General features: G+C 58.6%; 4 protein-coding genes across 6 annotated transcripts in view; 3 read left to right on the top strand and 1 right to left on the bottom strand.

Moving 5' to 3' along the window:
• The first annotated feature begins 576 nt into the window (after nucleotides 1-576).
• On the top strand, nucleotides 577-6,984 carry ATP6V0C (ATPase H+ transporting V0 subunit c). The gene is made up of 3 exons (XM_012441960.3): nucleotides 577-801; nucleotides 5,939-6,122; nucleotides 6,302-6,984. The coding sequence occupies exons 1-3, from the start codon at nucleotides 723-725 to the stop codon at nucleotides 6,504-6,506; spliced, it is 468 nt and encodes a 155-aa protein (XP_012297383.1). The 5' UTR covers nucleotides 577-722; the 3' UTR covers nucleotides 6,507-6,984.
• Nucleotides 6,985-7,197: 213 nt separating this feature from the next.
• Nucleotides 7,198-15,812, top strand: AMDHD2 (amidohydrolase domain containing 2). 2 transcript variants are annotated; one of them, XM_012441958.3, is made up of 11 exons: nucleotides 7,198-7,280; nucleotides 7,395-7,531; nucleotides 7,609-7,748; nucleotides 13,688-13,742; nucleotides 13,900-14,112; nucleotides 14,187-14,275; nucleotides 14,362-14,506; nucleotides 14,578-14,685; nucleotides 14,775-14,843; nucleotides 15,118-15,219; nucleotides 15,556-15,812. In XM_012441958.3, the coding sequence occupies exons 1-11, from the start codon at nucleotides 7,198-7,200 to the stop codon at nucleotides 15,642-15,644; spliced, it is 1,230 nt and encodes a 409-aa protein (XP_012297381.1). In that variant the 3' UTR covers nucleotides 15,645-15,812. The 2 variants fall into 2 exon arrangements, with proteins under 2 accessions (XP_012297381.1, XP_012297382.1); XM_012441959.2 differs by lacking the exon at nucleotides 14,775-14,843.
• Nucleotides 15,813-15,841: 29 nt separating this feature from the next.
• CEMP1 (cementum protein 1) lies at nucleotides 15,842-17,272 on the bottom strand. The gene is given in 11 exon segments (XM_064362915.1): nucleotides 15,842-15,995; nucleotides 16,258-16,459; nucleotides 16,462-16,542; nucleotides 16,545-16,580; nucleotides 16,583-16,684; nucleotides 16,687-16,743; nucleotides 16,746-16,929; nucleotides 16,931-16,974; nucleotides 16,977-17,018; nucleotides 17,021-17,067; nucleotides 17,193-17,272. Coding segments are annotated over 11 exon segments (1,029 nt in total).
• A 7,476-nt stretch (nucleotides 17,273-24,748) lies between these two features.
• The window catches only part of PDPK1 (3-phosphoinositide dependent protein kinase 1), a 78,991-nt gene continuing 76,935 nt past the window's right edge, over nucleotides 24,749-26,804 (top strand). For both annotated transcript variants that reach the window (XM_064362330.1, XM_064362329.1), the window contains exon 1: nucleotides 24,749-24,788. In XM_064362330.1, the coding sequence (XP_064218400.1) occupies nucleotides 24,765-24,788 (24 nt within the window). In that variant the 5' untranslated portion in view covers nucleotides 24,749-24,764. The remainder of the gene's footprint in view (nucleotides 24,789-26,804) is intronic.

Raw genomic sequence — 26,804 nt, 5'->3', positions numbered from 1 at the left:
GACACAGAAGGGCTGTAGCAACGGGCTGGGACTTCACAGTTGTGGGCTGGGGGCTTTCCTGGACGCTGAAGCAGAGAAGGCCGGTGCCCCGCACATTTGCTCGGACCCTTAGCTCGCCCACGATTGGTAAGGAGATCCTGGAAGACTAGCGTCTGAGGAGCCAGGCCCCGCCTTGGGGGCAAGGCCATGAAACCACGGCCTGCGGCTTCACGCCAAGGGTGCAAAGAAAAGCGTCGCTGGGAACCGAACACCTGCATACGCCGCGCAGCCGCAGAGAAGGCGGGGAGCTCCGAGTTCCCGCCCCATATGCTAATAAGGCACACACCGCCCCGCCCCGGCGCGGGACCGGTCCAACGCTGCGGGGATCCGGAGGCCGGCGGCGCCCGGCAGCGCCCGCGGAGGCCGAGGCGGGTCGGGATCGGGTGCCACATCCGGGTCGCTGAGAGGGCAGCACAGCTCAGGGGCGTTCGACGAGTCGCTCGGGCGTCCCGGAACCGCGTCTCCTTCGCGGTGCGAAGTGGTACGGCCCGCAGGGGCGGGGCCCAGGTCATGTGACGCGGCCGCGGCCGCCATTTTGTTCTGCGGTGCTGGTATTTAGAGCGCAGCGGCTGACGGGCCGGATCGCCTTCCCGGCTGCCCGCCTGCTCGCGTTCTCTCCCTGCCCGTCCTCGCCCTCGCTTCTGCCACTGCCCGCAGAGCTCGCCCCCTCGCCACCCGCAGACATGTCTGAGTCCAAGAACAGCCCCGAATATGCTTCGTTTTTCGCCGTCATAGGCGCCTCGGCCGCCATGGTCTTCAGCGGTGAGCGCCGCGGCGGGAGGGACCCGGGGGCGGCGGCGCGCGGGGCTCATGCTCGCAGCTCGCCGGGGTCCGGTGTGTGACGTCACTCTGACGCAATCCCGAGCGGTCGGGGGCGCTCGGGACTCGCGTGACTGAGGGCGGGGGTCGGCGCCCGAGGGCTGCGGGGGGCCCCGGGATGCAGGGCGTGCGGGCTTGGCCAGGCTGCGGGGTTCGGGGGTCCGGGCCAGCGGCCCTGCCAGCTGGGTCGTGCGGGTGCGGGGGTGGGGCGGCGGCGCCGCTGCCATCTTAGCCCCGGGAGCGGTGAGAGAGAGGCTGGGGTGGGGGCGCGAGAGGGGCGGCGCGCGGGCCGATTCTGCGGGCAGGTGACATCACACCTCGAAGACTCCGGTGCGCGGGTGTTGGCGCGGGTCGGTCCCAGGAGCGCCCCGGAGAAGGGTCTGTGGCGCTGCTCGGGCGGTGGGAGCCCATGTCTCCCACGGGAGATCCACAGCCCTCGCCCTTGTGGCGGCCGGCCCCGGGGATCAGGTGGGTCTCACCCACCGGCAGGTGCTTCCGGTTGGAGCTGGTCACGATTGCCCAATACCTGTGTCGCTGCGTGGGCTGGTCGGGAAAGCTAGGCTGAGGGCTTGGTTCCGAGAGCCCGCGGAGACCCGGGGTGGGAGTGTGTGGAAGTGGAGGGGAGCCGGGAGGCTGCATCGTCGGCTCTGAGGGGCTGTGCAGAGGGTCTGTGCTCTGAGGTGGGTGAGAGGGTGACAGGATCCGGTCATTGCCCTCAGGACTGAGGCTTCCAGTTCTGCTCTTCATGAATGGAAAGATGAATGAATGACCTTCCTTTCCTTCCGAGGCCTGAAGTTGGGAGGGGCTACTCTGGGCTTGGAAAAGGGTGCCATCAAGGGTTCTTGATGGCACGCTGCTTTTGAAATTAGGCCTTGACAGGTCCTGAGTGTCAAATTTAGTGAAAATTGGTCTTCCTGGGAGACTGGCACTTGGGCTAGGCCCAGGAATGTAGGAGCCACGAGGTAAGTTCTGGCCCAGTCTCAGCCTCCATGGACTGGTCTGGCCTGGCCTGGTCTCCGCCTCCTTGGTTAAGTCTGGTTTTAGCTTTGATGACCCTGCCCTGCCCCACCCTGCCTGGTGGCCTGGGGAAGCTCCTAGTGCAGGTATGTGGAGGGTTTGAACTCCAAACAGTCTCTGCTGACTGTAAACACCTGTGGGGGTGGGGGCTTGGGACTCTGCTCTCTTGGGGGCCTCCCTCTGCCTGGGCCTGCCTGCCAGTCGTGAGTGTGCGCTGCCCTTTCCATGATGTGCAAATAAGGGGTCATTTGTGGTAGAAGAAGTGGTTTAGACGTCTTCCACCTCAGCACCGCCTTCTCTTTCCACACACTGGAGACTTCCCCAGACAAGTTGCCGAGCCCTTCCCCTTCAGCCTCATCTGTTCTTTGCCCGGAGAATGCCTCCAGAGATTCCCCTACCTGTGGGGTACTGCTTGTGGCTGTCTTTCATCCAGACAGTCTTGATCGAGTGTCTACTATGTGCCAGGTACTGGGGAGACAACAGTGAACAAAATAAGATCCCTGCCCATGTGGAACTGAAATTCTAGGTGTTGCTACTTGCTCTTGAAGCCCTGAGTTTGTCCACTGAGCCCTTTTTCTGCACCCAGCTCCCTGCCTCCCTCTCCATCAAGACCTATACAGGCCCTCGGACAGCCTGACCAGCAGGTGTGCTGAAATTACTGAGAACATGTTATCACTGGCATAGGCCTTTCCTACTTATCCCTGGCTCTTCGGGATAATCGTGGCTTACTGCGTGGCTCTGCAGGAGCTAACCTCTCCCTTGGCCAATTAAATCAATAGCTTTTTTCTTTTTTTTTCTTGAGACAGGGTCTTGCTCTGTTTCCCAGACGGGAATGCAGTGGTGTGATCATGGCTCACTGCAGCCTTGACTCCCAGGCTCAAGCAGTCCTCCTGCCTCTGCCTCCTGAATAGCTGGGACTACAGGCACACATGCCACCATGTCCAGCTGATTTTTTGTAGAGACAGGGTCTCACCACATGACTCAGCCTGGTCTCAACTCCTTAGTAGCCTCAAATGATTCACCCACCCCGGCCTCCCAAAGTGCTGGGATTACAGGTGTGAGCCACCATGCCTAGCCCAACTTGTGACTCCATTTCTGCCTTCTAAAACATGGCTTTCTGTAGGACGTGGGTTCGCCTGCTGTGCCGTCCTAAACAAGCCCCCTGCCCTCCTTAGTTGCCTGTGCTGTTGCTGCCAGGCCAAGCTCCAGCTCTGTCCCCAGCTCCTGGTTGTTGGTCTGCCTGGCACTGACAGATTGGTCTTCACCTAAATGAGGTCCACAGGCCTCTTGCAGGCCCGCATCCCAGCTTCCCCTTTTTTTCTCGTGACAAATGTCCAGTTGATTCTTTCTTCACCATGTCCTCCAAGAAGTTGTCATTTTCTCCTTTTCCACCTTTACTGTGACTTCCTCCCTGCTGGCAGGCGCCCTGTATTTTGTGCTTGTGTTGCTGGAACTGCTTTCTGGCCCCTGCTCTTTCTGTGTCCGCTGAGCCTAGCGCAGCCCACAGGTCTGCCCTCTGCAGTCCAGTCAGACTTGGCCTCTGGAGCTGGAGTCCAGGGCCCTCACAGTACTCGGCTCCTGGCTGCCATCCCCTTTCTTCCCTGTGTTCCTCTTGGTACCTCCTCCCCCTGCCAGCCACATGATCTTCCTGCTGCCCTCGGTAGGGAAGGGCCCGCTCGCTTCCTGCCTCTGGTGGGCTCTGATCTCACAGTGTCCACTACCTGGGTGGCTGAGTTCCCTGTGTTCAGTCTCCTGCCCACGTGTCCGCCATGCTCTGGTCTCTTGCGCATGCGTGATGCAGTCGGATGTGGTCCTGGGCCTGCAGTGGGGGCCCCCAAAATGCACTGTAATTGATCTACGTGCTCCCCAGGAAAAAATGCACTGGAACAGGAGTTCCAGGACAGGCTCTGGGACAGGCCCTGGGTCCCAGTCTGCAGGTGCACCGGGTGTTGGCGCGGCATGTCTGGGCACCTCCAGGGTGGCGTGGAGGAGGCAGTGAGGCTCCCTGGCCCAGGTCCCAGCATCCTCCCTCCCTCTAGCCACTCCCTGGATACCCAGTGCTGTCAGCTTGGGTGACTCCTCTCTCTCTTTCCTCCCTGCCAACTTGGGACACCTAACTATGAAGCCCTTCCCCAGAGCCCCCCTCTGCTCTCCTGGAGTGCATGCCACTGTGCCTGGAGGTCACTGTGCCTCTGTCCTCACTCCTGCTCAGTGCTGGGGCACAGATAAATCAATTTGTGGCCCAAATACATCAGTAAAATGTGGAGAGGAATGGTGGGGGTAGTCCTAGTCCCTTCTGCCTCTGACCTATGGACTCTTCTGCAGGTCAGGCTGGTTATTGATCTTTTCCTTTAAAAGACCGTGGCAGGCAGGGCATGGTGGCCCACACCTGCAATCCCAGCACTTTGGGAAGCCGAGGTGGGCGGATCACTTGAGGTCAGGAGTTCAAGACCAGCCTGACCAACTTGGAGAAACCCCATCTCTATTAAAAATATAAAATTAGCCAGGCATGGTGGCACATGCCTGTGGTCCCAGCTACTCAGGAGGATGAGGGAGGGAGAATCCCTTGAACCCGGGAGGCAGAGGTTGCGGTAAGCCAAGATTGCGCCATTGCACTCCAGCTTGGGCAACAAGAGCAAAACTCCATCTCAAAAAAATAAAAAAGACGATGGCATGAGTGCCGTGGGCAGAGATGGGGAAGGGAGTTGCCAGTTGCAGTCCCCTCGGGCAGCTCAGTAAGCCCCTGTGGTGGCTCTGGAGGGCAGAAGTCAGAAAGGCAGCTGAGTTCCCGTGACTCTGCTGTGTCCACAGAATTCTCCACATTGAAAATAGGGCCCAGGAGAGGGGAATTCAAAAGAAAGGCAACATTCTCTTGGGAGAGGAAGGAGGGACAGCTCTGGAGGAGGAAGCGGCGCTGGAGCCCACCCCTGACAGCACTGTTGTGGTGGGAGGCTTGGATGGCCAGGCCCCTGTGTGCCCGGGGCCACCCTGTGTGCAGGGGAGACCTCTGAGAGGTCAGCTGAGGCCTCGTGATTGGACTGGTGATGACCCCCGTCATCTTCTCTGTGCCCCATTAAATTCGTGGCTCGTTTTTTTTCCTCTCTGGTTGGTTTTTATTTATTTTTTGAGATGGAGTGTCCCTCCTGTTGCCCAGGCTGGAGTGCAGTGGCAAGATCTTGGCTTGCTGTAACCTCCGCCTCCCAGGTTCAAGCGATTCTCCAGCCTCAGCCTCCCAAGTAGCTGGGATTATGGGCCCGCACCACCAAGTCCAGCTAATTTTTGTATTTTTAGTAGAGACTGGGTTTCACCATGTTGGCCAGGCTGGTCTCGAACTTGACGACTTCGTGGTATGCCTGCCTAGGCTTCTCAAAGAGCTGGGATTATAGGTGTGAGCCACCGTGCCCAGCCTCCTCTCTGATTAGAGAAGATTCTCCAGTCTCTCAAGGGTCCAGGCCTGCTGTGTGGCCAAGGGTGCTGAGAGCTGCCGTTTGTGGCAGAATGCTTGGCCCTCCTGGGGGAATATTTGGGAGCTTGGGCTGGCAGTGAGTCAGGGTTGCTCTGGCCTGGGTGACAGGAGTGGCCAGGGTCAGCTGCTTCTCACCCTCAGGTCACACCCCATAGCAGTGGCTTTGCCATCCCTAAGGTGGTGGCTTCTCCAGCATGTTGTCCTGGGCAGTAGCCCTGAGGGTCAGCTGCCCCTGTCCCCACATGGGGCTGCTGAGGCTGCACTGGGGCTCCCTGGGATCACAAGTGGGTTCACCGCAGAGCTGGGAGCCCAAGATGGGCAGGGCTGCCGCAACGCCCGCTGCTGGAGGAAGAGCTGGACTCTGAGGGTGGGGGTCTTCTGTAGAGGAAGGACGGAGTGGCCATCCCAGGCTCCTTTTGCTCACCTGCGGCTGTTCCTCCTGGGTCTTCCTGCCCTGGGCTGGGTGCTGCATTTGGCTCCCCCTCTGTGTATGATAACTTGGGGTGGCCCTCGAAGCTGTACCAAAGCTGCACCGCAAGGTCCTAGCCCCAACTGACCTGTGTGTTCCTGTGGGCTCACCCTGCCTTTCTCCCACAGCCCTGGGCGCTGCCTATGGCACAGCCAAGAGCGGCACCGGCATTGCGGCCATGTCCGTCATGCGGCCGGAGCTGATCATGAAGTCCATCATCCCAGTTGTCATGGCTGGCATCATCGCCATCTACGGCCTGGTGGTGGCAGTCCTCATCGCCAACTCCCTGAATGATGACATCAGCCTCTACAGGTAAGCGCTGGGTCCACCCTACCTGGTGCTTGCCCCGCCTGGCGTCAGGCCCCTGCACAGGGCTGGGGGACTGCAGGGAGGGTTCCGTTCCCCTGTCGGTGGTGACCCGGACCCTTGTTTCTGCTTGTCTCCCCCTGGCCGGCAGGCTGCTGATGTCAGTCCTCTCTTCTTGCCCCCAGGAGCTTCCTCCAGCTGGGCGCTGGCCTGAGCGTGGGCCTGAGCGGCTTGGCAGCTGGCTTTGCCATCGGCATTGTCGGGGACGCCGGCGTGCGGGGCACCGCCCAGCAGCCCCGACTATTCGTGGGCATGATTCTGATCCTCATCTTCGCCGAGGTGCTCGGCCTCTACGGTCTCATCGTCGCCCTGATCCTCTCCACAAAGTAGCCCCTCCCAAACCCACCAGCCACAGAATATTATGTAAAGACCACCCCTCCTCATTCCAGAACGAACAGCCTGACACACACGCACGGGGCCGCCGCCCCCAGTAGTTGGTCTTGTACATGCGCAGTGTCCTAGTGCCCATCGTCTGTTGCCCCGGCCTTGCCCCTACCCGCCCCGTGCCGTGGACATCTGGGCCCACTCATCGCCCCTCCAGGCCCCCGGCGCCCCACCCCCTAGAGTGCTCTGTGTATGCGGATGATGTAGAGTTGTCATTTCTCTTAACTGGATGTTTATTTATAAAGATCTGGCCTGTTCTTGCATCTGCGGAGCGGCCCTCGTCTCCCAGCTATCTATAACCTTAGCTAGAGTGTCGCCTTGTGGGTTCCTGTTGCTGAGACTTCCTGGATGGAGCCGCCCTCGCCCCCGGGCCCTTGGCCCTGCGCGGAGCTGTGTCCAATAAAGTTCTCGGATGTGTCGGGTCTGTGTCTGTGCCGCTTGTTGGGCGCGGGGGCGGGCGGCCGCCGGGCGCTGCCGGTGACGTGGGCTGGTGGGTCACGTGGGTGCGGCGGTCACGTGTTGCGGCGCTTCAGTCAGCTGAGGGTCACGTGGGCGCGGCCGCGCTCTAGGCCGGGGTTGGGGCGCGGGGTTTGGTGCCGCGGGGCTCCGGGGCCGCTTGCTGCGGACCGGGCTCACGATGCGCGGCGGGCAGGGCGCGGTGGGAGCCCGGGTGCTTCAGTTCACCAACTGCCGCATCCTGCGCGGAGGGAAGCTGCTCAGGTGGGCGCCGGCCGGAGGGCTGCGGGGCCGGGGACCGGGCGGGGTGCAGGGTCGGGCGGGGTGCGGGGCCGGGGTCGGGCCAGCGATGCCAGCGCCCGCCCGCTCCATCCGCAGGGAGGACCTTTGGGTGCGCGGGGGCCGCATCCTGGACCCGGAGAAGCTCTTCTTTGAGGAGCGGCGCGTGGCCGACGAGCGGCGGGACTGCGGGGGCCGCATCTTGGCGCCCGGCTTCATCGACGTGCAGATCAACGGTGCGGCCCGGGGCGGCAGGGGGACCCAGGGGAGGAGCTCTGAGCGCCGTGCGACCCCCCGCTTTCTGTGGCCGCAGGTGGATTTGGTGTTGACTTCTCCCAGGCCACGGAGGACGTAGGTTCGGGGGTTGCCCTGGTGGCCCGGAGGATCCTGTCGCACGGTGTCACCTCCTTCTGCCCCACCCTGGTCACTTCCCCACCGGAGGTTTATCACAAGGTGAGGTGAGGCTCTCTGGCTCAGGCGGAGAGGGCTCCTGGAGCAGCCAGCGCCCTCATTTTCAAACTCACGCCCCGCCCCCAGCACGTACTCGGTGGCCGTGAGTCTGGCCTCCCCTGCAGACCCGAGCCGGGCCCGGGTCCCGCCCCTGTGCTTCTCTCACAGTTGTCGCTCTGTCTGGCCTCCCTAGACCTTCCGTTCTCCGCAACTGTCCCCATACTGCTGGCTCAGCACCCTCCCTCCGAGCTATAGGCTGTCCGTCCCCACCCCTGCACTGCACTCTGGCCGCCTCCCGGCTTCAGAAACCACCCCCTTAACCAAGGTCGCAGGGGACTCTGTGATTGGCACAGCTGTAGTCCCTGGTCAGGCTCTTCCTCCCCAACCTGTCTGTGATGTGTGACTCGGTGGAACACGCCTTCCAGAAGACTCCCTGTGCTCCTGTGCTGCGTGCCCCACGCTTCCACTTTCCTTCCTGCCCAGAAGAAATCTGGTTGTCTTTGGTCTGTCTTTTTTTCTAAACTTAGGTTCTCCAGGGTTAAGTCTTTGCTTTGTGTGTTACTATTCAGGCTCCTTTTGGCTTGCGTACGCTACTGTTTTTTACTGGACTATTTGAGAGTAGGTTGTATACAACATACCTTTTGTTTAGTTTTCGGTTTTTTTTAAGAGACACGGTCTTGCTCTGTGGCCCAGGCTGGAATAAAGTGACGTGTTTATAGCGCCTTGCAGCCTCAGCCTCCTCTGCTCAAGCGATCCTCTTGCTTCAGCCTCGTGAATACGTAGGAATACAGGTGTGTGCCACCATGCCCAGCCAGTTTTAACATTTTTTGTACAGATGGGGTCTCATTGTGTTGCCCAGGCTGGTTCTGAACTCCTGGCCTCAAGAGATCCTCCTCTCTCAGTCCCCCAGAGTAGCTGGGACTACAGGCTTGTGCCACCACACCAGCTAATTTAAAAAAATTTTTGTAGAGATGGAGGTCTCATGTTACCCAGGCTGGTCTCAAACTCAGGCTCAAGAGATCTGCCTCGGCCTCCCACTGTGCTGGGATTACAGGCAAGAGCCACTGTGCCTGGCCCCGTCGTGCCTGTTTTTTCCTTTTTACTTAACTATTCTTTTTGTTTAGTTATTTATTTTGAGGCAGAGTCTCGCTCTGTCGCCCAGGCTGGAGTGCCGTGGCGCAATCTCGGCTCACTGCAACCTCCGCCTCGCGAGTTCAAGTGATTCTCCTGCCTCAGCCTCCCAAGTAGCTGGGACTACAGGTGTGCACCACAATGCCTAGCTAATTTTTGTACTTTTAGTAGAGACAGGGTTTCACCATGCTGGCCAGGCTGGTCTGGAAATCCTGACCTCATGATCTGCCTGCCTTGGTCTCCCAAAGTGCTAGGATTACAGACATGAGCCACCGTGCCCGGCCACTGCTTACGATTTCTTTCTTTCTTTCTTTTTTTTTTTAAAGACGGGGTTTCACCATATTGGTCAGGCTAGTCTTGAACTCCTGACCTCAGATGATCTGCCTGCCTTGGCCTCCGAAGTGCTTGGATTACAGGCGTGAGCCACCACGCCCAGCAACGATTTCTTTAAATAACGAATGTTTGCTTATGTAACCACAAGTGTTAGTGAGTTTAGAAAGTGAACACTGTTAAGAGTACTTAAATTGAGCCGTCTGTGTTCTAGTTCTGTCCACAGCCCCAGCCATTTCTCCCCCTCCAGCATAGGAGTCATTTCAGGGTCACAGCGTGTGTTACATGCCCAGGGTACGGGTAGAGTCAGAGCAGGGAGCAGTGGGGGTGGTGTGTGGGCTCTGGGCGAGGACTTCTTGGATTTAGCATTGGCCTCCTGCTAACATGTGTCAGGACAGTCTTCTGCCTTTGTAAGCCTCCGTTTCCTCAAACCCAAAGTGAGGATGATGGCAGTATGCATCTCTTCGGGGCATTGGGTGCTTGGTGTCGTGCGTCGTACGCTGTTACCCACTCAGTGTCAGCCGTGGACATCTTTTTAGAAATTTCCCACAGCTCTCCCCACACAGTCAGTTGTCAAAAACCAGACGTCAACAACCTGCTGCTACCTGGTACCTGATCCTCGCAGCTGCTCTCTGGGGCTCTGGGGCCTGCTAGAGCGACCCGTCCAAGATCCAGGACTCAGCACATCCCCTCTGCCCGCCCCACCCTGCAGCATTCCTTTCCTGCCTGTCCAGCCTCTTCTCTGTCCCCAGGCACATTCCCCACTCCTGCTCCCCAGGCCTCCTCTGCTAAGCGTGGCCCACTTGTCCCCACCATGCCCCCCACTGCCCGGGTAAGTCCAGCCAGCACGGGCGTGGGAGGGACTGTGGCTCTTCTTCCTTTTGAGGAGTCTCTGACAAGTAGGACTGGGTTTTCTTCCCAGCACCTGCTGCAGTCCAGGTGTCTTACAGACCCTCAGCACACACTTCTGGGATGAAGGCAGAGAGTCAACTATTGAGGGTGAGAATTGCGAGGCCTCCCGCCTGGATCATCTTAGAAGCTGGAGGCCCCTTTACTCCGCTCTCCTGCCACCATGAATACCACCTCTTCCAGGACCCATTCACCCTGGGTAGAACTGGATGCCACTTTTCCAGGAGTTGCCTAGGTCGTTTCTTGTCCTGTGTGGTCCACTGAGACCACCTGCTCTTTTTCGGGGGGTTTCTGCCTGCTCTTTGCTATGGTACTTGAGAGGTCACATCACTTTGTTCTCTGCTTCAAGTCTGTTACCTGCTGAGCCAAGGTGAGGCACCTCCTTCGAGGGGCAGCCAGGCCCCTGCCTGTGGCCCCACACGCCGCCCACACTTTGACATTTTCGACTGCTTACCTGCCTGGAGGGTGCCTCGCTCCCCTCCACTCACTTGATCTTTTACTCTCGCTATGTAGCACTCTCTTGTTCCCTTCTAAAGCTCCGTTCTAGAAGAACTCAGCCATTGTCTTTTTTGTTTTTTCTTTCTCTGTTTTGATCTTTAGTGAACCTGTCTAGCCACAGGGCTTGTGAAGAAAAACAGCGGTCCTTTGCCCCAACCAGCTTCCACACTAGGGACAATCACTTTCAACCCAGCGGACTCTTGGAATTTGCCCCCATATCTCGAAAAACTACGCTGGCCTCAGTCTTTCAGCGTAGGGCAGAATCCATTGCTTTGCACCAGGAGAGCTGAACATCAGTGCTCTCTCGGCTCTGTGAGTCCTTTCAGCTTCTTTCTCTCCCTCATCCTCCCCGAGTAGTTCCCCATAATTGTGACCAGAACAGCCACGTAGGTCAGTCATCAGGGTGGTGTGAAGGGACATGGGCTGAGTGACATTTTCTCTGCTGCCATCTCTGCTTGCTTTACGGTGAGTGTTCTTTGCTTAGTTTTTTAGCTCCTACCTCAACTCCAGGCTTCCTGCCCATTGTTTCACTCCCCTCTCTGGCCATTTATTTGTTTATTTACTCTTTGAGATGGAGTCTCCGTCCGTCGCCCAGGCTGGAGTGCAGTGGTGCGATCTCTGCCCCCTCCAACTTCTGCCTCTCGAGTTCAAGCCATTCTCCTGCCTCAGCCTCCTGAGTAGCTGGGATTACAAGTGCCCGCCACCACACCCAGCTAATTTTTGTATTTTTAGTAGAGATTGGGTTTCACCATGTTGGCCAGGCTGGTCTCAAACTCCTGACCTCAGTGAGCCAACTCCTCGGCTTCCCAAAATGCTGGATTACAGGTGTGAGCCACCGTCCCGGCTGAGTGTTCCTTTTTCTTTTTTCTTTTCTTTTTTCTTTTTTGTCACCCAGGCTGGAGTGCAATGGCACAATCTTGGCTCACTGCAACCTCTGCCTCCTGGGTTCAAGCAAGTCTCCTGCCTCAGCTGCCGGAGTAGCTGGGACTACAGATATGTGCCATCACGCCTGGCTAATTTTTGTATATTTATTTATTTATTATATATTTACTTATTTTTGAGACAGAGTCTCACTCTGTCACCCCGGCTGGAGTGCAATGGCACGATCTCAGCTCACTGCAACCTCCGCCTCCCAGGTTCAAGCGATTCTCCTGCCTCAGCCTCCTGAGTAGCTTGGATTATAGGCACGTGCCACTGTGCCTGCTGGTCTCAGGCTCCTGACCTTGTGACCCACCTGCCTCAGCCTCCCAAGTGCTGGGATTACAGGCGTGAGCCACTGGGCCGGCCAAATGTTCCTTTTTCTACCATCCTATTTTTGTTTCAGGGACAAAAGACCTCTTACTGGCTACAGGGTGGTCATCATGGCCCTTTTCCTGGTCCGTCTCTCCTCATGGTCTCTGCTTTCCCGCCTGGCCCTGTCCTCTTGTGCTCGGGCTCCTTTCCGAGGTTTGCCCAGGCCACCTGCTGAACGTGGTGGTGTACTGTCTTTCAGAACAGGGGACCCAGCTTGTGGGAGGGGTTTTGTGGGGACACCTGTAGGTTGGAGTCCCCGGGTCCTTCTCTTAGACTGTCCAGGTTCCCTGAGAAGAGTCTTGCTGTGCTCAGAGGGGCTGGGCCTAGCTGGCAGCTTGCCAAGCGCCTCAGTAACACACATTTCCCAAGTTCCTGCTGTGCTCACACCAACCCTTGCCATGGGCCCTCTGCTCTACTTACCCAGAGACCTGGCTAGCACACTTGGGGCAGGCGCTCTTCTGTTGGTCCCCCCATCACCCCACTTCTCAAGGCACCAGCCTGAGCCTGTGGGGGTCACTTCCCCTGCTGCGTGCACCGACCCAGACCTGCCTGGTGTCTGCTTGCCAAGCCCCTAAAGGCTGTCCTCTTCTCGTCCTCTGTTCACCCCCAGGTTTAAGCCTCTTAACAATTTTACTGTTGGCTGGGCGTGGTGGTGCATGCCTGTAATCCCAGCACCTTGGGAGGCTGAGGCAGGCAGATCACCTGAGGTCAGGAGTTCAAGACCAGCCTGGCCAACATGGTGAAACCCGTCTCTACTAAAAATACAAAAATTAGCCGAGCATGGTAGCACACACCTGTAGTCCCAGCTACTCAGGAGGCTGAGGCAGGAGAATCGCTTGAACCCAGGAGGCGGAGGTTGCAGTGAGCCAAGATGATGCCACTGTTCTCCAGCCTGGGTGACAGAGTGAGACCGTCTCAAAACAAGTCTTACTATTGGCTGGGTGCAGTGGCTCACGCCTGTAATCCCAGAAGTTTAAGAAGCTGAGGTGGGCGGATCACGAGGTCAGGAGATCAAGAGCAGCCTGGCTAACATGGCAAAACATCTCTACTAAAAATACAAAATTAGCCGGGCGTGGTGGTGCATGCCTGTAATCCCAGCTACTCCGGATGCTGAGGCAGGAGAATCGCTGAAACCAGGAGGTGGAGGTTGCAGTGAGCTGAAATCCTGGGCAACAGAGCGAGACTGTGTCTCAGAAACAAGTCTTACTGTTGTGTAGGGTGGGAGTTCAGGGGAGGATACAGTCCAGCCACCATCCTCACCTGAAGCTCTTCTCTCTGGGAAGCAGCCCAGGCCCGTGACTGTGTTGCAGGGAGTGTGGGCTGGGGTGCCTGCCCACCTGCCGACCTCTGAGATGCGTGGTACGTGCCCGTGTCCGCCCTCTCCCTGATGCGCTCCGTCTTCCTGATGGCATCCAGCTCCCGCCATGGTGTGGGCCACACAGTGCTGAGTGCTCGCCACGCCCACACTGAGCTCTTCCCCAGCGTCCCTTCGGCTCCCGCCTCCTGCCTCCTGGCCCTGCTCTCTGGGCTGCCCTCAGTGCCCACACGCCTGCCTATGTGGCCCGGGGGCTGCTGGCCTCCCACACTCCTGTCATTTCTTCCTGCTCCTGCCATGTGTCCTTTAGTTCTGCCAGCTGTGCTTTCCCTGAGCCCTGTGAAGGGAGAGGCGGCTGGGCTGGGCTGGGCTCTGAACTCTGACCCTCAATCTCTGGCCTTGGCAGGGCTGTGGCCTCTGGGCGTGGGCCGTGGGGGACAGGGCTTTAACAGCTGGTTCCCCCCAGGTTGTTCCTCAGATCCCTGTGAAGAGTGGTGGTCCCCATGGGGCAGGGGTCCTCGGTGAGTGGCTGACCCCCTCCCCACCCCCACCCTGGGAGGCTCCTGCGGGACCTGTTGGCAGCCCCAACCCCTCCAGATGCCCAGCTGGTGGGGAGGGCAGGCAAGAAGGGCTGGGTGGGGCGGGGGCCTGCTGGAGCCGCTCACTCCCTCCTCCCAGGGCTGCACCTGGAGGGCCCCTTCATCAGCCGGGAGAAGCGAGGCGCACACCCCGAGGCCCACCTCCGCTCCTTCGAGGCCAATGCCTTCCAGGACTTGCTGGCCACCTACGGTACCCTGGACAATGTCCGCATCGTGACGCTGGCCCCGGAGCTGGGCCGTAGCCACGAGGTGATCCGGGAGCTGACGGCCCGAGGCATCTGCGTGTCCCTAGGTGAGGGGCCAGCTCAGGGCAGATCTGCCTGGGGGACCCGGGCCAGGTGCAGAGTTTGAATCCAGGTCCCGCAGGGCACTCAGTGGCTGACCTGCGGGCGGCAGAGGATGCTGTGTGGAGCGGAGCCGCCTTCATCACCCACCTCTTCAACGCCATGCTGCCTGTGAGCACTGTGGGGCCCCGGGGGTGGGGCAGGGTCCCAGCAGCCCCTGCGGTCCGCTCAGCCATCCCTTCCCCGACCCTGCCCAGTTCCACCACCGCGACCCAGGCATCGTGGGGCTCCTGACCAGTGACCGGCTGCCTGTGGGCCGCTGCATCTTCTATGGGATGATTGCAGATGGCACGCACACTAACCCTGCCGCCCTGCGGATTGCCCACCGTGCCCACCCCCAGGGTAAGCCCAGGTAGATGGTTGGGGCAGGTGGGATGACTGGGCCAGCAGGTTCTGAGCCTCTTCTCCACCAGGGCTGGTGCTGGTCACCGATGCCATCCCTGCCCTGGGCCTGGGCAACGGCCGGCACACGCTGGGACAGCAGGAAGTGGAAGTGGACGGGCTGACGGCCTACGTGGCAGGTGAGCGCCCCGACCCACTGGGCCCCAGGTCCCAGCCCGCATGCCAGGTGGCCCACGACCCCCCAGAGCCTGCCCTCTCTGCTCTCAAGGCACCAAGACGCTGAGCGGCAGCATAGCCCCAATGGACGTCTGCGTCCGGCATTTCCTGCAGGCCACAGGTCGGTGAGCAGCACAGGTGCGGGTGCAGGTGGTCTGTGGCCGGTGGGTCCCCAGGGGCTGGACCAGGTGCCTGGAGTGTAGCCAAGGTCCTGCCCACAGGAGCTCCTGGGCAGTGGGCATGTGGTGACTCAGGCCCAGGGTGACAGACAGACCAGTGGGACCCTTGTTGGCCTGCTGCAGAGTCCCTGAGACAGGGAGTGCTGGGGTGGTGGGGGGCTGCTGGCAAAGCCACATGGGCTTGGGGACCATCACCCAGTTATGTCCCCCAAGCAGGCTGTAGCGTGGAGTTGGCCCTGGAAGCTGCATCCCTGCACCCTGCCCAGTTGCTGGGGCTGGAGAAGAGTAAGGGGACCCTGGACTTTGGTGCTGACGCAGGTGAGGGCCCATCTCAGGGTCACCGGGCAGTCTAGCCTTGCCAGACAGGGGCAGGGAGGGTGGTTCCTCGCTGGCTCCCTTCGCTCAGGTGGGCTGCCAGCTGCCAGCCTCTGTTGTAGCCTCAGTTGCCATCAGGGCAGGCTTTCCGGTGTTGCAGACAAAGCCAGGCACAGGGTTGCAGGGAGCGTTGTCCGTCTGTGACGGGTCAGCGTGTCCTGCACAGGTCGTGTTCCTGGTCCTCGGTTTCCCCACCAGCATCGGGTTGTCGGGGAGCAGATCTGGGGTGGGTGGGCGGTCCCGCTCCTGCCCCCTACTCACCGCCCGGCTCTGCCCCAGACTTCGTGGTGCTCGACGACTCCCTCCACGTCCAGGCCACCTACATCTCGGGTGAGCTGGTGTGGCAGGCGGAGGCAGCCAGGCAGTGAGGAGGACCTCAGCTGAGAGCACGCCCGGCCACAGCTGAATGCCGTCAGGGCCGGGTGGTTGGGGAGCTGGACTCCAGGGAGCGAGCTGGGAGCCCTGCTGGGCTGATGCCCAGGGCCTGTGCGGCCGCCCCAGAGGCAGTGGCTGGGATAAACGTGTACCCAGTAGGATTTGACTCGGCTCTGGGTTTTGCTTGTGCTCACACGTGGCACCGTTCCCGTTTGCCCTCCTGTGGAGGGCAGGGCCTGTCTGCATGAGGTGGACCTGAGACTTGCAGGCCCCAGAAAATGTCACTGCGGGAGGGAGAGGGCAGCCAGTCAGAGGCTGGCACCGTGGGGTGAAGCCGCTGTAGGCTGCAGGTGGAAAGTGGGCAGGAAGGCGGGGCCGGGCACAGGGGGTGTGGACAGTCAGGGATTTGCTGTCTGCACCTGACTTGGGTGTGCGGCGTGGAGCCCACGGCCTACTTGTGGGCCAGGGCACAGTGCCAGGTGGTCCGCTCTGACCTCCAGGAAGGAGGCTGTGCCTGGAACCTGTGCCCTCTGCTCCCTGGCCTGCCCAGCCCTCAGTGCCATGGATGACCTGCATTCTGTCTCCTCAACAACCCTGTCTCCTCACCCATCCCCAGGCCTGGTGCTTGCCGGCTGTGGTGACCCTGCCTGGTGCTGGAGGGCAGTATGGGAGACACCAGTGTGCCCTGCGCACCCCGTTAGTGTCATCCTGCCATCTTCCATATCCCCTTGGCCCTGACACACACCCATGAGGCCAGCACAGGCCGTGAGGCGCCCTGAACAGCTGTGACGCAGGTGGGCTTTGGGAGCCTTCTGGCTTTGAGGACAGCCATGATGGTGCCAGACATCAGGGGCTGGTGTAGCCCCAGGTCAGGGGTGGTTGTCTTGACTTTCCATTTGGGTTCTGGGGCGGGTGGCCCCCTTCCCCCTCACAGGTGTTGTCCTGGGTGCAGGAGGTATGCACCTGGCATTGCCACTGTTCCTTCCCCTCTGCTGCAAAGCCCAGTTAAGGAAATGTCTCCAGGTTCAGAGATGAGGATGGTCTAGGCTCCACCTGTTGGAAGAGAACAGCCAGGGAAGAGCCACCTGCCAGACAGGGCCTGGCCTGAGGGAGAGCCTGGGGTTGATCTCAGCCCACAGCCCCAGGGGGTACATCGGTAGCCCAGGAAAGCAGGCACCCAATGTGGATCCTGACCTCCTGGGAGATGTGGGGTACAGGGATACCCAGCTCTTCCCCGACAGCCATGCACCCCTGACGACGTGGCCCCCTCATGATGTGGCTGCCCAGCGCCTGCCTGAGGTGGGCCTGAGAGAGGAGCTGTCAGCCCGGGCTCCCAGGCAGGGAGAGCCAGGCGAGGTTCTCAGCGATGTGTTTGAGGCTGAGCAGCACCTGTGCCCAGCTTGCTGGTTGTAGGCGCTTACCCGTCCTCAGCTAAACCCAGAGCTGGCCTGTTAGGCATCCCCACCTCAGACAGGGCACCCAGTCCCAGAGCTGGTGAGCCGTGGGCCCTGCCTACCACATTCCACTGACTAGCGCCCTACCTCCGTGGGTGGAGGGTTGGGGAGGGGATGGCTGAGATGGGTGGTCTGTAGGGTGACCCCAGAAACTGGGAGCTAGTCATGGGTGGTGGGAGCGGGCCTGGGGTCAGGGTGAGTGAGCTGGACCAGGGAGCTGCTTTCGGAGTTTGGATTTTATTTGAGGCATGGGGGAAGCACTCTTGGTGGGTTTTGGTTTGCTTTTTAAAAATTGTAAAATACATACAACAAAAGTAACTATCCTAAGTGAGCAGTTATGTGGCATGAAGTGAATTCACTGCATTGTGTGACCTCGGCCACCATCCGTCTCCATTCCCCACTGCTCACTCCTGTCGGGCTTCCAGCCCCGCCCCACCATTCCTCTCCCTCTAGAGCGGTCAGTTTTACACAGAAGAATGCGGGGCACCCTGGCTGCGTGGTGAGGGGCAGGCCTGCCCGCGGTGTGGGCATGCGCTGGAGGGGGACGCCCAGGAGTCTGCCTGAGTCACGGGTTGGGGGGTCAGGCATGTAGGGAGGGATGGAGTTGGAGGTGCCTGCTCTGAGCCACCTGGCGGGGTGTGGCCCGTTTCGTCCTGTGTGAACGGGAGATGAGACCTGGCGCCTACGATTGGACACACCGCGGGAGGCCGGGCTGAGCCTTCGGTTCGGGACCGAGCGCCGAGGGACCCCAGCCAGGTCCCTTTCGCAGTGCGAGCCTCTGCACCTCGTGGGCTCCGAGAGACCGCATTTGGGGCGTGGGCGCGCAGTCAGCCAGCCGGGAAGCTCTCCACCAATCCGGCCCCGCCCCGCCCAGACTTGCAGCCCAGGCGATGAGTCCACGCGGACCCGCGAGTCTGGGAGCGACGCGGCGAGGGCGGCCACGCCTACTGCGGGAGGGGCTTCTGGGCGCGGGACTCTGTCGGGCCAATTAGGATCGCCGCAGGGAAGGCACGCGTCGCGGCTGAGCAATAGGGGCGCACGTCGTCCTCTCCAGTTAACCCGCGCGGCCCCGGGCACAGAGCTGGGGCTGTGCGGTCCCGACAGGCGGGGAAGCTGGGGAACCAACGCGGCCTCTCCGCACCCCTCACACTCCTGCGGATCCTTCCTTGCTCCAACCCTCCCCGCCGCGCCCCTCACACCCCTGCGGACCCCGCCTGGCTCCAACCCTCCCTGCCGCACCCCTCACACCCCTGCGGACCCCGCCTCGCTCCAACCCTCCCCGCCGCGCCCCCCACACCTCTGCGGACCCCACCTCGCCCCAACCCTCCCCGCCGCGTCACCCGCATCCACCCCTGGGGACCCCGCCTCGCTCCAACGCTCTCCGCCACGTCCCCACACGCCTACGGACCCGTCTCGCCCCAGAGCTCCCCGCCAACCCTGTGGAGCCCCGCCTCGCCCCAACGCTCCTTGCTGCGCCCCCCCACACCCCTGCGGACTCCTCCGCGCCCGAACGCTCACCACTGTACCCCCCACACTCCTGCAGACTCCGTACCCCAGCGCGCCCCCCACATCCCCGCAGACTCCACCTTGCCCCAACCCACCCCGCCGTAGCCCCCACAACCCTGCGGATCCCGGTTCTCCCCGCCGCGCGCCCTCACCTCTGCGGACCCCGCCTCGTCTAACCCTCTGCGCTCGTCCAGTCCCAGCTCTCCCGGTCGGGTCCCCCACATCCCTGCAGACCCCACCGGGCCTCAGCTTTCCCTTCTCGTACCAATCACGCACAGGTGGATCCCACTACACCCCAACTTGGCGCCGGTCCCGCACCTCCGCACCTCGCCTCGTCCCGCCCTCACTGCCATTGGGAAGTGGAGGGAAGGGGTGGGCCAGCACTCTAGAAGCAATCTGGTTGGGAGCTTCTGAAACTCAAGAGTTGGTTTTGAGCCCTGGCCGGAGACCCGGGGTGGGCACGGCAGGGGATATTGGCACCAGAAGCGTGGAGGAAGAGCACCTCCTCAGCCCTGCTTTTCCGTTCCTGGAGCCCTCGAACAACTCCAGAGCGTGCTCCCTTCCAGCCTGGCCCTGTGCCTTTTACCACATTTATGTAACATATATTTTTTCTTTTTCTTTTCTTTTCTTTTCTTTTTTTTTTTTCCTTAGAGTCTCGCTGTGTTGCCCAGGCTGGAATGCTGTGGCACAGTATTGGCTCACTGCAACCTCCGACTCCGGAGTTCAAGCGATTCTCCTGCCTCAGCCTTCCGAGTAGCTGGAACTATAGGCTCCTGCCATCACGCTCAGCTGGTTTTTTATATTTTTAGTAGAGACGGAGTTTCATCATACTGGCCAGGCTGGTTTTGAACTCCTGACCTTGTGATCCAGCCACCTCAGCCTCCCAAAGTGTTGAGATTACAAGCGTGAGCCACCGCACCTGGCCACATACGTTTTTTTCTAAATGGGATTGCACTTTTGCTATTACTTTGCAGTTTGGTGAGGGTTCTTTTTGTTTTCTGGGTTTTTGTTTTTTTTTTTTTTTTTGAGACAGAGTTTCGTTCTTGTTACCCAGGCTGGAGTGCAATGGCGCGATCTCGGCTCACCGCAACCTCCGCCTCCTGGGTTCAGGCAATTCTCCTGCCTCAGCCTCCTGAGTAGCTGGGATTACAGGCATGCGTCACCACGCCCAGCTAATTTTTTGTATTTTTAGTACAGACGGGGTTTCACCATATAGACCAGGATGTGGTCTCCTCGTGATCCACCCGAGCCTCTCACTGTGTTGTGCAGGTGGAGTGCAGTGGCACAATCTCTGCTCACTGCAACTTCTGTCTCCTGGGTTCAAGCGATTCTCCTGCCTTAGCCTCCTGAGTAGCTGGAGGCCTGCCACCATGCCTGGGTAATTGGTTTTGTATTTTTAGTACAGATGGGGTTTCACCATGCTGGCCAGGCTGGTCTTGAACTCCTGACTTCAAGTGATCTATCTGCCTCAGCCTCCTCAAGTGCTGGGATTACAGGCATGAGCCACCAGACCCAGCCTTTTATTGTTTTTTGGTTTTTTTTTGAGACGGAGTCGCTCTGTCACCCAGGCTTGAGTGCAGTGGTGGCATCTCAGCTCACTGCAGCCTCTGCCTCCCTGGTTCAAGCAATTCTCCAGCCTCAGCCTCCAGATAACTGGGATTACAGGCACATGCCACTGTGCCTGTCTGATTTTTATATTTTTTAGTAGAGATGGGGTTTCACCATGTTGGTCAGGCTGGTCTCAAATTCCTGGCCTCCTGGCTTACACGGGAGGATATTTACCCTAGAGGGTTGGAAAGCACTGAATGACTTTGTCATCTTTCATTCATCCATGCATCTGCAGCCCAGCAAATGTATATTGGGAGCCTCAGACATGTGACCAGAGTCTTGTGGGCCAGATGCAGCCGGGAACCATGCTGTTGTCTTTTTTTTTTTTTTTTTTTTGAGATAGTCTCCTTTGGTCACCCAGGCTGGAGTGCAGTGGCACGATCTCAGCTCACTGCAACCACCGCCTCCCTGGGTTCAAGTGATTCTCATGCTTTGGCCTCCTGAGCAGCTGGGATTACAGGCATGCACCACCATGCCCGGCTAATTTTTGTATTTTTAGTAGTGATGGGGTTTCACCATGCTGGCCAGACTGGTTTCAAACTCTTGACCTCAAGTGTTCTGCCTGCCTCACTCTCCCAAAGTACTGGGATTACACGTATGAGCCATCATGCCCAGCCAATGCTGTTGTCTTTTGAGAGCCTCCTTTTCTCCCTCTCTCTCTCTCTTTTTTTTTTTTAAAGTGACGGGGTTTCACCATGTTGGTCATGCTGGTGTCAAACTCCTGACCTAGTGATCCGCCTGCCTCAGCCTCCCAAAGTGCTGGGATTACAGGCGTGAGCTACTGTGCCCGGCCAAGCCTCATTTTCTGTTACCTGATCTCCCTGCCTCCCATTTCCCCTCCTCTAGTCCCCTTTAAAGATGCTGCTGACTATCTGCAGGGTCAGTCTAGAAATGCATGCCAGTTTGGGATCCTTGCTGGGAGAGTCCTTCCTTCCCTGGCTTTGTAACGCAGGGCCTTGTGGCGTGCACACCTCCAGGGGTCCGGGTTGGGCCTGTGCTTCTTGCTTCTGTCTCTGAGATTGGAATCCTGGCTCTGTCCTCAACTAGCTTGAAGGAGACCTCCAGGAATGGCCCCTCCTGGATTTCATACCCTTGTGTAGTGCTTTTTTTTTTTTTTTGAGATGGAGTTTCACTCTTGTTACCCAGGCTGGAGTGCAATGGCGCGATCTCGGCTCACCGCAACCTCCGCCTCCTGGGTTCAGGCAATTCTCCTGCCTCAGCCTCCCGAGTAGCTGGGATTACAGGCACGCGCCACCATGTCCAGCTAATTTTTTGTATTTTTAGTAGAGACGGGGTTTCACCATGTTGACCAGGATGGTCTCGATCTCTTGACCTCATGATCCACCCGCCTCAGCCTCCCAAGTGTAGTCCTTTTTCACTTTTTTTTTTGAAACGAAATCTCGCTCTGTTGCCCAGGCTGGAGTGCAGTGGTGCGATCTCAGCTCACTGCAAGCTCTACCTCCCAGGTTCAAGTGAATCTTCTGCCTCAGCCTCCCAACTAGCTGGGATGAGAGGTACATGCCACCATGCCCAGCTAATTTTTGTATTTTCAGTAGAGACGCGGTTTCAACATATGTTGGCCAGGCTGACCTCAAACTCCTGACCTTGTGATCCGCCCACCTCGGCCTCCCAAAGGGCTGGGATTACACCATTTCACTTTTTAAAAATTTTTATGTAAATGATTTTTTGTTAGAGACAGGGTATCAATTTGTTGTCCTGGCTGGTCTCAAACACCTGGCCTCAAGCAATGCTCCTGCCTCAACCTCCCAAAGCATGCCCTTTCACTTTCTACCAGGGTTGTTCTGTGTGACCAGTAGATGCGTTGAAGTGGTAATGTGTCACTTCTGAGGTTTGGTCATTAACGACACGGTGACTTCTCTCTTGTATGTGTTCTGTTTCTCTTGGGCCACTTGCTCTGGGGAAAGCCAGCTGCTAGGGCTTGAAAACACACACCCCTGTGAAGAGGCCTGTGTGGTGAGGGACTGTGGCCTCCAACCCGCAGCTGTGGGAACATGGGAATGAACCTTTTAGGAAGTGCATCCTTTGGCCCTCCTCTAGCCTTTAGATGGCTCAGCCCTGGCTGCATCTGGATGGCAATTTCACGAGAGAGCCCAAGCCAGACCACCCAGCCCAGCCTCTCCTGGATTCCAGACCTGCAGGAACCATGAGCCAAACATGGTGTTTTTTTTGTTTTTTGAGACAGAGTCTTGCCAGGTGCCAGGCTGGAGTGCAGTGGTGTGATCTCGGCTCACTGCAACCTCCATCTCCCGGGTTCAAGCAATTCTCCTGCCTCAGCCTCCCGAGTAGGTGGGACTACAGGTGTGCACCACCACGCCCAGCTAATTTTTGTATTTTTAGTAGAGATGGGGTTTCACCATGTTGGCCAGGATGGTATTGATCTCTTGACTTCGTGATCTGCCCACCTCGGCCTGCCAAAGTGCTGGGATTACAGATGTGAGAGCCACCGTGCCCAGCCTTGTTTTACACATCTTAAGTTTTGGGACAGTTTGTTACACAGCAGTAGATAGCTAATACACCAGCTGCAGGGCCTTGGGCAAGTTCCTTGGCCTCTGCACCCCTGTTTCCTCCCTTGTGCCATAAGGGTTGTAGAAATGAGTGAGGAACATGTAGACGCAGCACAGGGCCACACACACAGCCTTCCAGCCCCTCTGGAGATGGTTCTGGTCATCTTTTTGCCCCTCCCGGGATGGACTGTGACCTTACAATGTCAGGCCAAGTTACGGCCTTCTTGGCCTGAGATCATCCATGGGCCATGGACAGAGGTTCTGAGCAGGAAAGGTAAGATAAAGAGGGGATCAGTCTCCTTCCTCCAGCCTGGGTGCTGGAGAAATGTGCTGGACCAGGTGAGACATCTGTTCCCTGTGCGGTGTCCTGGGAGGGGCAGCTGGACCTGACCCATGGGGAGGTTTCTGTATGTCTCCAGAGGGCAAAGGGGCTACCTGGTCTGGTTTGCCTTGGGCTTGGCCAAGCATTCTGGCTGCCATTGGGCCCCCAGGACAACTGATAACTGTCCTTTCTTCCTTGACCTTCAGCTCTCCCTCTCTCCCCTGCCCCCTGGTGCCTGCTTAGCTGCTTTCTTCATGGAACAGCCTCCTCTCACCCTCGGCCCCTGCCCCTGAAGCTCCTCTACCCTGGGCTCCGTGTTCTAGAGTTCACCGTGTACTAGTTCCTCAAGTTGTTTTTCCTTCACTGCTTCCCTTTTCTCTGTGCATTACTTAAGAACTGCATGGCCATGTGTTGGTATAAAAAAAAATAAAGTTGGCTGAGTGCACTGGCTCACGCCTGTAATCCTAGCACTTTGGGAGGCCGAGGCGGGTGGATCACAAGGTCAGGAGTTCGAGACCAGCCTGGCCAATATGGTTTCCTATTAAAAATACAAAAAAATTAGCAAGGCATGGTGGCTGGCACCTGTAATCCCAGCTACTTGGGAGGCCGAGGCAGGAGAATTGCTTGAACTGGGAGGTGCAGGTTGCAGTGAGATTGGGCCACTGACTCCAGAGCAAGACTGCATCAAAAACAACAACAAAAGTTAACCCAGTTGAACTGGGCGTGGAGGCTAACGCTGTAATCCCAACACTTTGGGAGGCTGAGGCAGGCAGATCACTTGAGTTCGAGACCAGCCTGGCCAACATGGTGAAACCCTGTCTCTACAAAAAATACATTTAGTGGAGCTTGGGGGCACATGCCTGTAGTCCCAGGTACTCAGGTGGCTGAGGCAGGAGAATTGCTTGAACCCAGGAGGCGGAGGTCGCAGTGAGCAGAGATCCAGCCACTGCATCCCAGCCTGGGCCAGAGAGCGAGACTTGGTCTCAAAAACAAAAAACCAAAACACACAAAACACAAACAATCCATCATCGACATTAACAACTACAAAGGAAAAAACCGCCACAAAAATCATTTATAGGGAAGGACAGTAGTTCTGAAGTTGCCTCCGGGACTATCGACAGTGGTAAGATGGGCTCGTTTTCTGTCGTATGAATGTGACTTTATAGCCGTGAAGGCTTGTTGTGAAACCAGTAAAGTTGCGCCTCCGCGTTTACGCAGAGCTGGTTCCGGAGTCGGAGCCCCAGGTTCGAGCCCAGCCGCGCCGCAACCTCGGGCGTGACCTTGGCCGGAGCCCGGTCCCCTCTGAGCCTCAGTTTCCCGGTCTGGGAGCCCGGAATGACAGCTCGCCGCCCCGCCCCGCGAGCTTTGGGATTGGCTCGCGCGAGGTCCCCCGCCCCAGGCGGGGCCGGCCCTCTCCCGCCCGCCAGGCCCCAACCCGGAAATGCAGCTCAGGGAGGAGGCGGGGCCCACTCGGGCTGCTGCGGAGCGACGGTGGGCGCGGCCAATCAGCGCGGGCGACGGCGGCGGCGGCGCGGCGGAAGTCCTGCCCGGCGTCGCGCGGGGGCGGGGCGGTGCTGGGGGCGGCGGGCGCAGGATGAGGGCGGCCATTGCTGGGGCTCCGCTGCGGGGAGGAGGACGCTGAGGAGGCGCCGAGCCGCGTAGCGCTGCGGGGGAGGCGCCCGCGCCGACGCGGGGCCCATGGCCAGGACCACCAGCCAGCTGGTGAGCGCGCGGCGGCGGGCTAGGCGCGCCGGCCCCTTACCCCGCCGGCTGCGGCGGCCACCCGGGTCCGGCGAGGCGGGGCGGCCCGGGGTCCCGAGGGCCGGGCGGCGCCTCACCTGCGGCCGAGCGGCCGGACCAAGGATGGCGGGCGCCGGCCGAGGGCGCTACTTGGCTGCGGCGAGAAGCCCGGGCCTGGGTTGCGGCGGGCGCGGGCCTGGCCGGGGGCGCTGACAGACGCGCGGAGGGCGGGGGAGGCCGGGAGGTGTCACCCGGCCCGGCGGGGTGGAAGTGCCTGGAAAGTTTGTTTTCGGCTCGGTGCAGCCTGGAGTCGAACCTCCGGGGTTACTTTTCGGTTCTGTCGTTAGAAGAAACGCCTTCGGCCTCCACCTGGATCGGGGTCCCGGGCGCCTCCACTTGCGAGAGAAGCAGAAGGTGTGAGTTCTTGCTCAAAGCACCTGATGCGCCTGGGCCTCCGTTTCCAAATTCTTGATGAGGTTGGTGGGGTAAACTCTCCTTTCACGGTTCGGCCAAGGGGCATTTGGGTGCTTTTCCTGCCCGTGGCTGTGCTCAGCGTTGTGGGAAGCCCCTGGGAGCCCGAGTGTTCAGGATCACCCAGGGGAAGTGAGCTTGACAGGTAGGAGGGATTTTAGGGGAAGGGCCAAAACAAACCACTTGTTGGGTGAAATGTTTTGCTGAAAGTATCGCTGGTGTTTCTGTATTTTCTCTCTGTTGCTAAAAGTATCTCTGATGTTTTTATGTTTTTCCGTATGCTAAGTTCTAGAGTCTGGGGACGATGGTTTAAGAATTTATGCCTTGTATGCGATGTGTAGTGGCTGATGGAAGAACGTTTGCATAGCTTGCAAAGCTTGATTTGAAAGGCAAATATTTTAAATGAAGGAAAACCCAAGAAATTTACTTGATCCCTTATCTTCTAGGATGCGACTTTTTTTTTTTTTAGACATAGGTTTGCTCTTGTTGCCCAGGCTGTAGTGCAATGGCGCGATCTCGACTCTCAGCGCATACTCTGCCTCTCGGGTTCAAGCAGTTCTGCCTCAGCCTCCTGAATAGCTGGGATTACAAGATTGCGCTACCACGCCCTGCTATTTTGTTGTTGTTGTTGAGATGGAGTCTCACTCCCCTCGCGCAGGCTGGAGTGCAGTGCTCTGATCTCGGGTCACTGCAACCTCGGCCTCCCTGGTTCAAACGATTCTCCTTACTCAGCCTCCCAAGTAGCTGGGATTTCAGGCACACGCCACCACTCCCGGCTCATTTTTGTATTTTTTTGTAGAGTCGGGGTTTCGCCATGTTGGCCAGGCTGATCTCGAACTCCTAACTCAGACGATCCACCCTCCTCCGCCTCCCAAAGTGCTAGAATTACAGGTGTCAGCCACTGCGTCCGGCAGCTGCGGCTTTTTGATAGACATTCTTGATCTTTTTTGTGGGGGCGGGGGTCGTGAGTTTGAGAATCTGAGGAAAGATACAGGCCCTCTTCTGAGAAAAATGCAGAGTTGACACTGAATTTTCTAACTTAGGAGGCTCTTGAACCTTCTGCAGCTCACTCGTGGATTTTGTAGAGATACGTTGTAATCCGAAGCGTTAAGGAAAACGGTTCAGTTGAGAACAATGGTGAAGGGTGAAAGGAATGCCTTTGGCTCTTTCAACATGTGTACCCCGGAGTGCCCCAGCTAACACGCAAAAATATGAATTAGGCTGCTTGGTCAGGCTCAGTTGAGGCTGGGGCGTACGGTCATGGTGAAGTTTGTGAGGTTAACTTGCACCCAGTGACGCTGTCTCAAAACAGGGTGTGTATTTGGTGGCATCCATTGGAAGAGGAAAGAGCAAATTTTTTTTTTTTTTTTTTTTTTTTTTGAGACGGAGTCTCTCTCTGTCCCCCAGGCTGGAGTACAATGGCTCAGTTTCGGCTCACTGCAACCTATGCCCCCTCGGTTCAAGCAATTCTTCTGCTTCAGACTCCTGAGTAGCTGGGACTACAGGCCCGTGCCACCAACCCCAGCT

Source organism: Aotus nancymaae, unplaced genomic scaffold (genome assembly GCF_030222135.1).
Source record: "Aotus nancymaae isolate 86718 unplaced genomic scaffold, 86718_ANA_hifiasm-v0.15.2.pri h1tg000049l, whole genome shotgun sequence".
Lineage (NCBI taxonomy): Eukaryota > Metazoa > Chordata > Mammalia > Primates > Aotidae > Aotus > Aotus nancymaae.
This window is presented reverse-complemented; position numbering and strand designations above follow the sequence as displayed.